Source organism: Lasioglossum baleicum, chromosome 4, assembly GCF_051020765.1.
Source record: "Lasioglossum baleicum chromosome 4, iyLasBale1, whole genome shotgun sequence".
Classification (NCBI taxonomy): domain Eukaryota; kingdom Metazoa; phylum Arthropoda; class Insecta; order Hymenoptera; family Halictidae; genus Lasioglossum; species Lasioglossum baleicum.
Window position 1 is genome coordinate 17,183,152 of NC_134932.1, and position 14,355 is coordinate 17,197,506.

Below are 14,355 nucleotides of genomic sequence, written 5' to 3' on the forward strand. Positions count from 1 at the left end.
TTTATTTCTGCAATTTCAAGTAATTTTAGTGCAATTACAAGTAATTGTAATTGGTAGTTGCAATTACTTAACGCTAAAATGGCACTAAAAAAAGTAATTAGATACCTACTCAATGGAAATGTCTAAAAAGAACAAACAAAGAGCATATGTTATATATTAGCCGACTCCAACTTTGAAATGAGGGTTATTTTGAAAAGTAATGGTAATCGTTTTTGTGAAATATCAAATAATTAGCTACAAATAAATATTTGTTGCGGTCTTATCAGATTTCAGGCCTATTCGCTCGCGAACAGTTGTATAACGTTACACAGCGTTCAAAGTAACGAGTGTCTGGGAGAAGAAGAAGAAGTCATTCTTGCTGGCTGTCGTCTAATTACCTCGAGTCACTGTCTAAACAACCCTCCGGAAAATCAGCAGCAAACGTTTGTATTCAAGCGTGACAAATCCCATTCAAATGGGATTCCGCGCGAGGATTCGAGCTCTGTTCCTCCAGCTGGAATCGGCCGCAATCATTCTAACCGTTTCGCGAGGATTTACACTCGAGAGAAAGGGAGAGAGAGGATCCACGATGGACCCAGCCGTCGCGAAATGTTTTCGAGTTCAAAGGATCTCGGCCGAATATAATACTGGCAACTCGTTTCCCTCCCAATGAACATTTGTCTGTTAATGGGCGCCGGGTCCACGCCTTTATGACTAGTTTGTAAGCACTCTGCGGGTAGCCTTTGTTAACCGACAGGGTGGTACGTGTTCTTGCGCGCGGATTCTGCGGCTTACGGATTCGTCACCGTGCTTACATTCACAGGGAGAGTTCTTTCAACCGGGAACGCAGTATCTAGAGCTGTTTAAAAGGTTGATCCGCCGCCTCCGTAGCCTTTTGTGCATCTCTTCCGTTTGTCGTTCGTTCCTTCCCCCCGCCACTCTCGCACTCTCACTCTGTCTCTCCGCCAGCCCTCTGTTTCCATTTCCACTCGTCGGATGTTTTAACCGATGTAAACCCGCGTCTGCGAGCCAGGTAAAACACCGTGTTAGCAAATTTTCTCGGACCGTATCACCGCGCACCCTGTTAAACGCAGGTCGTCCGTGTTCTTCACTCGTTTATTGGGTGAGTGCGCAAGTTCGTGCCCGATTTAAAGATAAAACACGAGCGGTTACAAATTCAAGTAAACAGTTTCATCAAGTGTGTAGCCATTACTAGTTAGTGGATTCCTTTAGAAAAAACAGCGTGGTTTTTCTTCAAAGAAAGTCTCGATAGCAGAGATCTGAAGCAGTGGCTGCTGAAGGATTTTCCAGATGAACTTCTTCAGTTTTCGCAGCTAACAAGGTGGCCTTGAAATCTCTATACCTCCACCCACGCAGAAAATGTTTATGTCACAATATGCCCCCCTTTATACTGTATAAGTTTTGTATACAGGGTGGGACAATAACTATGTCCACCGTTATTTGTCATAACATAGAAAAATGTTATGAACAAAATTTGCACGGTACAGAGGGGGCCATATGGAGACACAAGCATATTCTGTGTGGGTGGAGGCATAGACCACATTTCAAGGTCACCTTGATTTTTTTAAACGGAATGTCCTTCTTTATACCATAGATCGACAGAGTATGAAATTCTCAGTATAAAAGTGTTGGCCTTCATATGTTATCCAAAGAAGAAAGAAAATTGTTTCGATAATATCTCGTTAACTATTAGGTTTAGGACATATGGAGGTCAACACTATTATACTCAGAATTTGATACTCTATCGATCTATGATATAAAAAATACGACGTTCTATTTAAAAAACTTAATTCGACTTCGAAATCCCCCCTCCTCACCTTTCTAGTCCTTAAAAAAATTAGACTATACGATTGTACCCTTCATACGGAACAATTTTTGTAAACAAATTTTTTCGTAACTTCAGTACGTCACAAGATATTTCCGTTATCAGATAAACGAAACACCCTGTATGTATAGTCGATGTCGATGGTCAGGATCGCAGTATATCACTTACATTCGAGGGGAATGCAAATGGTCTTCGTAATCCGAGAGTTTTGTGGCTAAGACTCGAGTAGCCAGTCCTAATTGTTCTAATACGAGTTAGAGTAACTTCGTCTTTTCTATTAGGCGATGGGAGTTTAACTTCTTCGAGAACAGTGGATCTTAGACTACGTAATTTTGGTGGGGCACCATTCATCCATATGTAATTCGAGAAATGAATAATCAAGTACACAGTACACATTTAATGTCCGCATTCTTACTTTATATTCATGAATAATCGTCATTATTTGTATGTACATATGCTATACCCAAAACAACGTTTGTAGAAACACCTTTTTAATAGCGTCAATCCCTCATGAGATATTCCACCATTCATGTAACACCTTGTGTGGCACACAACAAATTCTTTTCTACCACATACTGCTCGTTGCTATAGAGACGATAAGAACGCTACTGTTTTCAATAAAAATTATTAAGTAATAGTTAGTTAGACTATTGGGAAAGAATACCGATGTAGGTACTGATCGTAGGAAGTAAAAAGACCAATCTATATAAATTATACACAATAATTTAACGTACCGAAGCGTAGTAAAGTATAATATTAATAACTAGTGCTATTACACCGTTACGCTTAATTATATTTCCTTAATTATTCGTGAACGATCGTGTCTCGCTAATTTTTTATTCCACCATTTATTAATTACGTTGTGATTCTATTATATAATAGTTTAAATATGTTTGATGACAGATATCGTTCCGGATTCAAATATTGTGCTCTGTACGTGAAGTTTCATAAAATTCATTGACATTTTTTCATAAATCATTCTTATAGAAACTTTGTTTACTCTAAGCCAATCTACGCGGACATAGGCATATAATCAGGGCACATGCATTTTCGCTATTGGTTCAGTGGGTTAAAACTATTTTTAATCCGGGTCATGAACAGAATGTGGTGACGCGACAGCAGGCATTGAATTGGCGTAGACACTCAGCATTCATCTATTAACATAACATATTAATGCGATACATTGTGACTCTTTAACTGTTAATATAAAATTTTATGTATTAGATAATACAATAACAACTTTCATATTATTGATATTAGTGTACTTAAATTTCTTTACATCAGGAAAAACTACATAATTAACAAACCTACTATATAAATACAAAAATATACTATATAAATATGATTAAACAATTTTCATAGTCTGTTACCTTCTGAATTTTCTGCAATTCTTCTGCTGCTATCAGAATCGGTACTAATTGCAGTTCCTTTCCTCGACTGCATCGCTTCATCTAATCTAAAATCGTTTTCCCGATATTGATTTTCTATTTTTTCTGTGTGTTTACAGAATTTCGCCCAATCTTCGATCGTAACGCTTTTAATGGCACTCATCGTCAGTGTCTTCAAGACCGCAGACGATAGTGTTCCGGTATTATTTTCGCGGATTATTCTTTTTATTTTCGCCCACGCTAATTCCATAGGATTCAGGTTGCTCATATATGGCGGCAATCTTAATACGTTGTGCCCTCTTAATTTTATTAGTTCGTCCGTCTTAAATGTTCTAACTGCGCTTTTATTTTCTTGAATAATTTCATTGAGTCTAGATTTTTTCATATTCTCCGTGTGAGGAATTTCATTTTCCGCCAGCCACCTAATCATAACTTCTTTCTTCGATTCTTTCGACGGTGGTTTATTTTCTTGCGCCGAATGGAATGGTGCATTATCCATAACAATTACCGACTGTGGGGGAATATTGGGTAATAACTTTTCCGAAAGCCATTTTTCGAAGTTAATAGCATTCATTTGTCCATGATAATCGCCCGTCGTAGATTTGGCTTTGAATATTAGCTCTGCTCCTGCTATAAATCCCGATTGCCCTCCAGCATGAACAATGATGTATCTATGGGAGGAACTTGTGCTTTTCTGTATGCCTTTAATATCCATGCTCTGCCAGCACTTCGGGAAAACTATAGTGTTCTCGACCCAGGTTTCATCAACATATACGATATTTCTTTTTTCTTGTCTATAGTAGTCCAAAGCTTTCAAATATTTCGATCGCCATGCAACAATGGCGGGTTTCTCCATTAATATCTTACGCACACTCTGCGATTTCTTCCACTTGAAACTCATGCTTTTTAATACTCGATGTAAACTGTCGCTCGGAAAGGTATCTTCTGCCTGATCGCCACTAATAATTTCTTGGCAGTCGGCGCTATCTTTTCCTCCGTGTAGAATTCGCAAATGATTTGGCGAATGACTTCTTTATCTTCTTCCGTGCAGTGAAATTTTCTTGACGATTCTTTCCTGCAAGGTCGCGTTTCTCCAGCCGTGAATGAGCCTTGCTCATCGCTAAATGCTTTGCTCGCCTTCCTAATTCTGTGGATTGTTCTCGTGGACAAACCAGTATAATCACTGGCTCGAAGTGTCGACTGTTGCACCGAGTACTGAATACGTTGGACGCGTGCCTCTTCATTGCACCTTTTTATTACACGCCTGGCCATATTGCGAGTCTCGCTGCGCACCGCTTGCCCTTTCTTGCGGGTTCTCCTAATGTTTTATATTACTTCGTCCAGCATGATCCACCCGTAATTTTGGATTAAATGTTGTACTTCCATGAAAGATTGATCACTAAGGTTACTTGCAACAACTATTTCCTTTAAGAAAATTGTCTCCGCGGCTTCGTTAAGGAGTTATTAATAAACAATATGGACCAATCAGCGCCACGTTCAGCAGGATCGGCCAGCTGGAAGTAGCGCGCTCTTATTGGTGTTTTTCGTTAATAACTTTTTAACCGTGAAGAACATTTTCGCAAAGGAAAGAGTTATTTTCACATTACCTTAGGAATCACCCTTTTCAAGGAAATACATTTTTGAGTCAACCGCATTGTCTAACATTATTAAAAATGTTCATTGCGAAAGAAACTTTTGAGACGACCTAATATTAAAACAAAAAAAACGTTGGCAGAAATTGGCAACTGAATAAAGTTGTAGTTACACATGAATAAAAGGTGGGTAGTATTGTTATACTAGTAACCACCATTATCGGATCAGGGAATATCTGGGATAATAGTGGGGGAAATACTGTACGTAGTCAGAATCTGAGTGGTGTCACGTAGGGATCCTATCACGATCCCACTGTACGGATCGTGATGCCACTAGATATCCCCACTATTGGTACGTTGGATGGCCGATTCTCGGCACAAACGTTATTGCACTTACCCCACATTATACAAGGTGTGGTCGGACGGGTGGTATAAATAAGTCGAAGTCCAGCCACACCCTGTGTACATAAAAAAACTATGCACTATAAATATTAAAGTAAAAACACAGGACTCTAAGAACTGATAATGTTTTGGAATATAATGCAAATAAATTTAATACAACAACGATAACATACAATTAGTACACAAATATCCATCGAATTGTGTAATGTTTGATCTCATTTAAATCAGAGAAATGCCAAATATATATATTGATAAAAATTTCATATCTGTATTAATATATTTTTCTATAGCGTATGTAATTTTTGCACTATGTTTGTCGAAATGAAAGTGATCTTCAATTTTTTAAATGGAATGCTATATATATATCTGTGGTTGTCAGAAAGAACGCTGCATGTCACATACTTTCACTTTCGAGACATTGCTGTTTAAAGTTTTGATCACTATTGCTTTGACATAGGACGTTGGTTAAATTGCATTGTTTGCTGAGCCTTTCGAATGTGTTTTCATGACTTTTTTCTGGTAAATACGTAAATCCTATACTCTAAAGCTCAATTAATGCATAACCTCGAATTTTTTGAAATTGTGACACGCGACGTTTTTCCTTACAACAACAGATATTTGTATAGTAATATTTGTATAGGAATTTCTAATGACAAATTCATTCGTATACGGCACAATGGCCTTCAAGGTCCTACAAGGTCAGAAATGGAAGAAACGTCCTCCAATTGTCAACCGCACATTATTTAAAAAATGAAAACTGAATACGTTCAATGTAAGAAAGCATACTGTTGCTCAAACAAATGGTTGCGAAACTAAACGTTTGTTTGATGAAACAAAAAACATGTTGTTGAAGAAAGTTCTTATAGAAATTTCGTCCACTGTCCTTTTAATGGCGACGTGTGCTCGCGGGCAACCGTTCCGACGGAAACATTCCTCCGGTGGCCCGAAAAATGTATCAGCCAGCCGTGTAATGCACCGAGAGGAGACCACCAGCAGTGAGTTTTGTATTCCGTCGTGTACGCAGCTCGCCTTCGTAATTCGAATACATCATTTTCCGCGGTGATAACGTTGCTACGGGGGATAATCTCAGCCACCCGGTGCCCGGGAAACTTTTAACGCAGCCGGAAGCCGGAAGAACAAGCCATCGCGCGTCTTCGTTTTGCTCCACGTCCGACCCGCGTTCCCACAAATTATTAGCTCCATGCATATGAAATGACGAATTTTTTTAGTGACACTTTATATTCTATTGGATTCCTAACGAGTTTTATTAGTCGCGGCGCCCGCGTCGAGACGCGAGTATGTACCGCGGTGGCCATTATTTCCACAATACACTGGGCACATTTATAACAGTTGAAACGATTGATTACACTGACCATTTTGTGTCTCGGTGATCGGAAAAAGTTTTTGCAACAACAATGGTTGACTATAAACAAATCCGAAAAATATATAACAGGACTACCAGGGACGCAGTCTCTACAAAATGCAAAAGGTTGCGTTACGACTGGTCCATTTATGGTAGCCAAAACGCAGGACAAATAGGTGGTAGTCATTTAACGTTTTTGTTGGAATAACAGTAGCCAACAATAAACAAATCCGAAAATTTTTAAATTGGACGACCGGGGAAGCATTATCTACAAAATGCACTGTGGCTGGTTCATCCTTTCTTGGGAAATCGCTGGATATAAATAAAGTAGCTGAACAACATGTTTTTCACATGTGAATATTCTTTTACGTATATTATAATCCATTAGGAAGTTTACAAGCACTTAAATCTCAAATTCTCTAATTCAAATTCGAAAATAAACTAAAACTTCAAATAATTCAGTAGGGAGACCATACAATTAGTTGCGTATAATATTCAAATTCCTACATTTAATTTGTCTGATTACACTAAGTATTAAAGGAAATAATGTCTCGCTGAAACTATAGAACAAGCTGTGACTCACGAATAAATTTCATTAACAAAATTATTCTTCATTTTCTACGTGGAAGGATAAATCGATTCAATTGGTTAAATCAGGTGCACGCGGTGCATTTTATGCTAAAACGACATACATCTGTAATTGCATAATATTAAATGGTTACAATTATACACCCACTTATTACTTTTATACACTCACAAAGACTTTAATCAGCGAGATCCTCTCATTGAAATTCATTTTCATTGTGCTGAAAGCTATTCAAATTTGTCTCGGATATAATACCTACTATTTAACAAAGTTTCAACGACATTATTTAATTACCTTAATTCGTAATTATGACGATGACTCGTAATAACAAACGAACTTCTGTACGCGGAAATGACTGGACCGTGAGAACTTTGAAAAAAGTAATCTACCTAAAAAGTTTATTTTGTTTTGTGCAATGTCAGAAATTGAGAACATTGTTTGCTTTCGACGTGAATATGTTACTTCAGAATACACGAGGTCTTAAAAATGTTGTGAATAAACTTCGAGAGCATGAAACACAGTGCCCGGCAAAGTCAACAATGAGCTTAATAAACATTCTTAGAAATGCCACTGATTGTAGAGGTATGAGACTTTGTACGAACTAATAACTGCAGAAGTAAAAAAACAAAATTTAATAGAATTTGATATGTTTTATGTAAGTTTTAGTTTATTAACAACATTAATAAGGGGAGAACTGTTCTTGTAAATACAATTTTGAAAAGTATGTGAAAGTGTAAATTTATTATAGTTAAAGTCATTTATTCCAAATTGGTAACTGCAAATTAATTACACCTGAGAAATGAACGATCAGTGAAACCAATTATTATACAGGCTCTTTTGTTTGTTTCAATAAGCGAAAATGCTTTTGATCCATTACCCCGATCTCCTCTCAATTTTTTGTATCCACATTGTCGTTTGCCAATTAACTAATTAATTCATTTAAATTAATATTAAAATCGTACACAGTGTACATACTGCCCATTTTCAATCATTAAATAAGAAGTTATTACATATTACTCTTTTAAAGTCTATTTTGTATGATTTACATATCAAAACGTAACATCCCATTTATCGTCACCAAAATTACAACGAACAGGAGATATACTACCGACCCTCAATATTTTAAATACCTGTCGGCATGGTTCTTTCATTTTATGAAATGATCAATTTATTTCTAGTTGCTTTATACCATCATTTTTATGTAATAACATTTTTAATTAAATTCAACAATTTAATCTACATTTTACTAAATTCAACAATTTCACATTCCCTTCATAAAATGTGGAAAAAAAACAGAATGAAGAAATATCACAGATTCCACGGATATCACGGTCCGCGTTATGGCTTTGACTAACAGCGTCCATAAAGCGAGTTTAATTTTCTTTACAAAAATGTACGACCGCGGTTGTCACAGAGCGTGCGATACCGACGGCGAACATGTTAAATTTTTTCCGTAAACAATCGTATCTTTCAATTCGTAGTGTAATTCGAAACTGCCAGCCGCCGATGTATCTATTAAACGCGATATGGTTGATATATTTTTTTATACAGGGATAGAAACAATTTAAAACGCACGTGAACGAGGCCGATGTTCGTATCCGCAGGTTGCTCATTCATTCAGAAATTCGAGATGAAAATGATAACGATCGATCGTGACGAGAGTTTTAAGCGGCGACCGATCTCTGCGGACGACGCTGTCAGACGTCATTTTCCGCAGCTGATAGAGCTAAACGCGAGCACACGCGTTCGTGTCACTCAATTCCACCGGGATCCCTTGATTTCGATCTCCCGTTACGTCTGCACCGTTGTCGCATACTACGATTTATAATTGCTTCTCGAATAACGACAGCAGAGGCTCGAGCTCCAAGGAAACTGTTCCTCCGGCATATAAAATTCAGGGTCGATACACTCCACGACATATTCTTTAACTGTCGCATCGGTGACAATTCTAGAAGAGGTGCTACATAATCGTAATTATATCGTGTTTGGTATCATTCTAATCTGACAACCGAAACGAATACGATGGTAAAAGTTTCATAAAAGAAGAATCAAAACTTAGAAAAGTTACAATCTTTTGCTTCGTTTGCATTAGCGTGAGACTCACCGATACTCTACCCCTTGCTGACTCGGTCGTAGAACGTGTTTATCGCTCGACGGGTTCCAACACATTTGCGACAGTTACGAAGATATTATTGTATAAGACAGAATACCGGGTGTTTCCGAAATCATGAAACTAGCAGGTGGACGGTGATTCCATATAAACATATTTATACATGTTTAGGGTTTGCTTGGAATACCGACGTTCCACGGTGCATTAGCTTCGTCTTTCTCATTTCTGATAATTGCACGGCGCATTCTTCTCGCGGAACAACGACTTTGTGCTCCTGCGTGCTTAATACTGTTCGGCTGCCGAGGGAAAAAAGAGAAAAGTTGTCGCCTGCAATATTGCGTCCGCGCCCGCACGCAAGTGGTTTTAAAAGGTGCCTACAAAGCGAGAATGGTAGGAGGAAGCTTTAATATCTCCGTTGAAAATTACATTTCCGCCGCGGGTAAAGGCTACGTCCGGAATTCGATCAACCGTTTGGAGTTAATGGTTGTCGGCTACACGAGGTTCCATCGATCACTATCTGTTCATTACCTTTTGATATGATTATTCTGTTTGCAATACTTGCCTCCCGTTAAACGATACATACGATACGATCGTGCATAAGTATTGGGACACTTGTTGGAATCTGATCGAGAGCTTTTTACCTATCGAGGTGTCGATGGAAAACTTGTTTCGTTCAGTCAAATCGATTAACCACCATTCCAGTTTTTTTCACATTTTACTGCCAAAGCACTTAATTGATATTTAACATTTTTAAAATATTACCTTAGCACCATCGAATGACAAAGGCTAAAGAACTTTTAAAAATTAATATACTACTTTTCATCTTGTGAAGTTAATCGATTTGGCAAATTAGCGGTACCTGCGTTGGATCGTAGGAAAAATAACATTTATAAAAAAATATATAAGATTTTACATGTCTCTTAAATCTTTTCTTTGCATTAAACTGCAAGAAAGTAAATTCATTATTATTAAAGTTATTATTATTATAAATGTACTTTTGCATTTGAAGGAAGATCTAAATGAATTGTGTTTTTTATTTGTACTAGGCGAACTTTATTACACGCTTTTTTAATAAAAATATAAATAAAATATTAAATCCCTTGGACCTTACCCGTGCATTCACGGGAATTTCACTGAACCATGGAGGGTTAATGGGTTAGAGCACCTGTGACGGGTCAAAAGAGTATGAAACTACAAAAACGCTGAACACGGGATTGCCGTGAGGCTTTTCGTATTATTTAACTACAATATAAACTGCAAAATGTGGTTGGTATATTTGAAAAATTTCGTTATTCATCGCCGAGTTCGCGCAAAATCTTTTTCATAAACTAATTTTCATAAATTTTTTCGTAAACCACAATGAATGTTCTTGCGTAAAATTATTAATAATAAAAAACTTGCAATCATTGTAACCATGTACAAAATCGTACGCTAAGAGATTAACATGCTTTATTGAAAACAGTAGTGTTCTTATAGGAAGTTCACCCAGTGTATCAGCCACAGTGAGCAATACACATCTTGCGAACACCGGTGTGAAATTAATTCCACCGTAGAAATGTTAATTCCCCTCACCTTTCATTCGTACCCTGCCATGAATGTGTATTTGCATATTTCATGCCTTCGGGATGCAGCACTTCGTACATTTTCATACGGTCCGCAGTATGACCACATTAGATCGCGGAGAATTTTAGTTCCCCGCTTATTGCACCGTCGACTTGCAACGGCGAACACTCATTTCTCAGAACCTGATAACACTACGCGTGTACGTACTTTTTCGACACCTTTCGCGCGTCTGATGAATCACAGAGCCGCTTCTGCCTACGGAAGGACCTCCTAATCATCTGGATCAAACGTCTCCAGCGCGTTCTACGGAAAAAATTAGACAAGAATGTCAGACACACGCGAGCCCAGACCATTTGCAGAAACATATATGCAGTACATCTATAATAAACGCTGTATCTGCCCTTGCAGTTTTAATTGTTGAATGTTAAACGCGCGAATGACAAACACGCTTCGGTGCAATTCAATTCCTAAGTGGACCTCCAAAATGTGCTCCAAAAATGCAATGATCCAATTAAATTATACTTACTAATCTCTATCGAAATGGTAAATAAAAACGTAATGAAATAGTAAGATTTCTTTTAAATCAAAGGTAGGTCGTCTGCTTCATACAGACAATTTTTGTTTTGTATAAAGATCCTCAATCTACTAGTAGACAGCGGATTTCATAATAAATTCATATTAAAATTGTGGAAAAATTTAAAAATATTCAATGATGTTATTCTATTAAAATTATTAAGAGAAGAAATAATGTAGAAATGATGTAGAAATTCTTGTGCATGAAGATGCGCAGTCTACTGATCAGGAATGTTCTATTCTAGTAAGATTCCTTAAGAGACTTTTTTCTAGCTGATTATTATACGAGTAGAATCGCAATCTTTTTCTATTTGATCAGAGTTTAACATTGCACGCGCGAGGCACACTTACGAAATGGTTTGTGCAAATCGAAGTAAATCCTCGTTGTCGCAGAGGATGCTACTTGTGTTCTATGATTCAACGTGTGCAATACAATATGAGTCATTCTAGTCAATTGTTATCTGTCGTTATCTTGCTAGAAGCCATGGTAATTCTTTCTATTGAGATATCATAGCTTTAGAACCGTTCGCTTTCTCGAATAATATAAACCAACGTTTTTAACGAATTTTGCAAAACCATTTTATACTTTTTCTTAACACCTTGCGCTGGAATGGCATAACCACACACGTCGATAGGTTATTTCCCGGAGTTCGGAATGACGTGCCACGCACGTCGAACATTTGTCTTCTCAGAATTTTCAATTTTTTTATTCTTTAATTTTCCTTAAAAAAATCTTTTACTATACAAGTAAGATATTGTTTAATACTAAGAACATGTCTATTTTCGTTCCAGGAACATATCTGTTTGGAATGCACACGAAAATTTATTGTTAAGCTTACACAAATGATAAGTTAAATAATAGATCTCTAGGTACGTTCTATTTAACCTAGATTTTTAAGGCACTACGCAGGAGAAGTAGGTTACGCCTGTTTTATCTATTTGATGAACCAGAGCACGAAAGAATCAATATTGACGAATCAACCTCTCCTTGAACAGCAATAATTGTTGTCGATTTTTATCCAATTCTTTTTTTTTTGACATTTATCCACATTTTCTCACTTATAATCATTTTTCTCTGGCCCCGTAATGAATTCCATATCAAATGTCTCAATCGAGTTCTTTGTCTGAAGCGTTTGTAAATATTGAAAATTTTTAAACCATATCATTTTTGGTTTAATCAATTCAATTTCATAGCATTACGTACAGCCACACTTTGCACTATCTATTTTTTACTCTTGTTAAAACAATGTTTGACAACATGATAAGAAGACTTCGACAAAGACTAGCTTCTCTTGTCTAGTTCTCTTGTCTAATCATGTGTATCTGATAAAACCCCACGGAGATATATCTGATACAACAAATATTGCAGGAATGATTCCGGGAAAATGACTGCCACGTGCTTCTATTTTCAGATACCTATCTCAATGTTTCAGCAAATACTATTTAAATAGCGTATAATAAGATGTGCATATTGATTTTCCACAGAAGCATAATGTACTAGAGAAATATTTGAGCTCTTCTGGATGTTCCACTAGTTCAAAGGCAAATCCACTTACAGCAAATGTACCCTTAACTTTTGTTCGAAACATTTTCTCGTGGAGACTAAACTTTAAGTCACCCTGTACATTCGTCAGAGACGTTCCTTTCCGTTTTTATTTGAGAATACGCTGATAGAAAGTGTTCGGTGAGCTGTCAATCGTCTTGTAGACTTAGTTTCCCAAACAGTTTTCGAGTGTAAATTCCGAGCCACTGCTCGACGCACGGGAAGAAAACCTACTGAAAATCGGTTGTCGTGGTTCGAAGTCGGTTCAACGTTATCGCGTCGAGCTGGAAAACGTTCCACAGTCGATCGATCTTAAAACGGAACGATAAAATGTCACTCACTTTGGTTTTTTGAGCATCCATCCGTCCACGTTGCTCGGCCCGGGCTGAATCGACGAAGAATCACATTGCTCCGGCTGCCTTTCGATCTCATCTGTTCGCTGCTGCTTCTGTTCGGCCACTTTCGGTTGTCTCTTATCCATCTTGCTCTGCTCTCCACGTTTCTTTGATTGATTTTCACTCACTGTGTTTCGCACTTTTTTCGGCGGCGTGTCCAGTCTTTGGATACCTAGCTCGCACTGACCACCTACGGAAAAGCATACGTTTCTGTACTATCTTATCAAAGCGTTGATAAGATGTCGAAAATCAGTATCGATGATACATCCGTCTCTTCTGCAGGTTCACACTTGTGGTCACTCGGACATGTTGTGAACGCAACAGTAGAATAGTGTAAATAGTTTCTAATGTGACGTGGCTACAGATAAAGTGGTTGCTGATGAATATTAATGGTGCTCTAAGATATGTCCACACTGAAGCAAGAACGAGCAAATTCTAGTTGATGTTGCAAAAGGCGCCGAATTTTACCGAATAAAAGAAGACAACAGAAGGCGACAAAAAATCGTTCGTTGTTGATTCAGTGTGGACATACCTTTAGTTTTTAGTTAATGATTTCTTCGTATCGGGGTTGGGAAGACTTTTAATTCATTCTTGTGTTATAAAGAGAATGTGACAGCACAAAAGTGTACCGACATAACTTTAGATTGCAGATACACGTGTAAAGTTAATTATAATGAACAGAATGTTCTGTAGTTATAACGATAAATTCGAGGGGATTTTTAATTTTAATATCGTATAGGCACAGTGTTATCTTAACACATTGGCGTCGGATGACGTCCAAGTGGGTTATTGAAGGTTTTTCCTTGAGTACGGATGACACGAAATCACGTCACTGCTTTTTTTACTTATCCGACTCAAAATGTCGTAAGAAGTTGATCTATGATTTTTTGTTGCGGAGCTCCCTTTAAATATATTAGTTATTATTCTGAAAAGTGACTCGTTAATGGTTCAGAGTTTTCATCCGCGAGGATACAGGAATTTTTAGCGAAGGAATTTCTTTTTTGTTGTATAAGAG

At 37.5% G+C, this 14,355-nt stretch overlaps 3 protein-coding genes across 4 annotated transcripts in view; 1 reads left to right on the forward strand and 2 right to left on the reverse strand.

Moving 5' to 3' along the window:
- The window catches only part of LOC143208146 (alkaline phosphatase), a 491,340-nt gene that overhangs the window by 351,601 nt on the left and 125,384 nt on the right, over positions 1–14,355 (forward strand). The gene's annotated exons all lie outside the window — the stretch shown is intronic.
- LOC143208147 (caspase-1-like) overlaps positions 1–14,355 on the reverse strand; it is a 117,508-nt gene that overhangs the window by 65,584 nt on the left and 37,569 nt on the right. Inside the window, exons 2-3 of one of the 2 annotated variants that reach the window (XM_076422281.1) lie at positions 13,287–13,530; positions 11,037–11,132 (exon numbers count right to left, since the gene is read on the reverse strand). In XM_076422281.1, coding sequence (XP_076278396.1) covers positions 11,037–11,132; positions 13,287–13,426 — 236 coding nt within the window. In that variant the 5' untranslated portion in view covers positions 13,427–13,530. The remainder of the gene's footprint in view (positions 1–11,036; positions 11,133–13,286; positions 13,531–14,355) is intronic. The other variant, XM_076422282.1, reaches the window with a different exon arrangement.
- Positions 2,601–4,406, reverse strand: LOC143208148 (uncharacterized). Its single transcript, XM_076422284.1, has 2 exons — positions 3,196–4,406; positions 2,601–2,979 (listed from the first exon to the last, which is right to left on the reverse strand). Exons 1-2 carry the CDS (start codon positions 4,112–4,114, stop codon positions 2,969–2,971), a joined length of 930 nt encoding a protein of 309 aa, XP_076278399.1. The 5' UTR covers positions 4,115–4,406; the 3' UTR covers positions 2,601–2,968.

Coding starts and splice junctions, on each gene's coding strand:
- LOC143208148 (XM_076422284.1), bottom strand. CDS start 4,114: ATGAGTTTCAAGTGGAAGAAATCGCAGAGTGTGCGTAAGATATTAATG.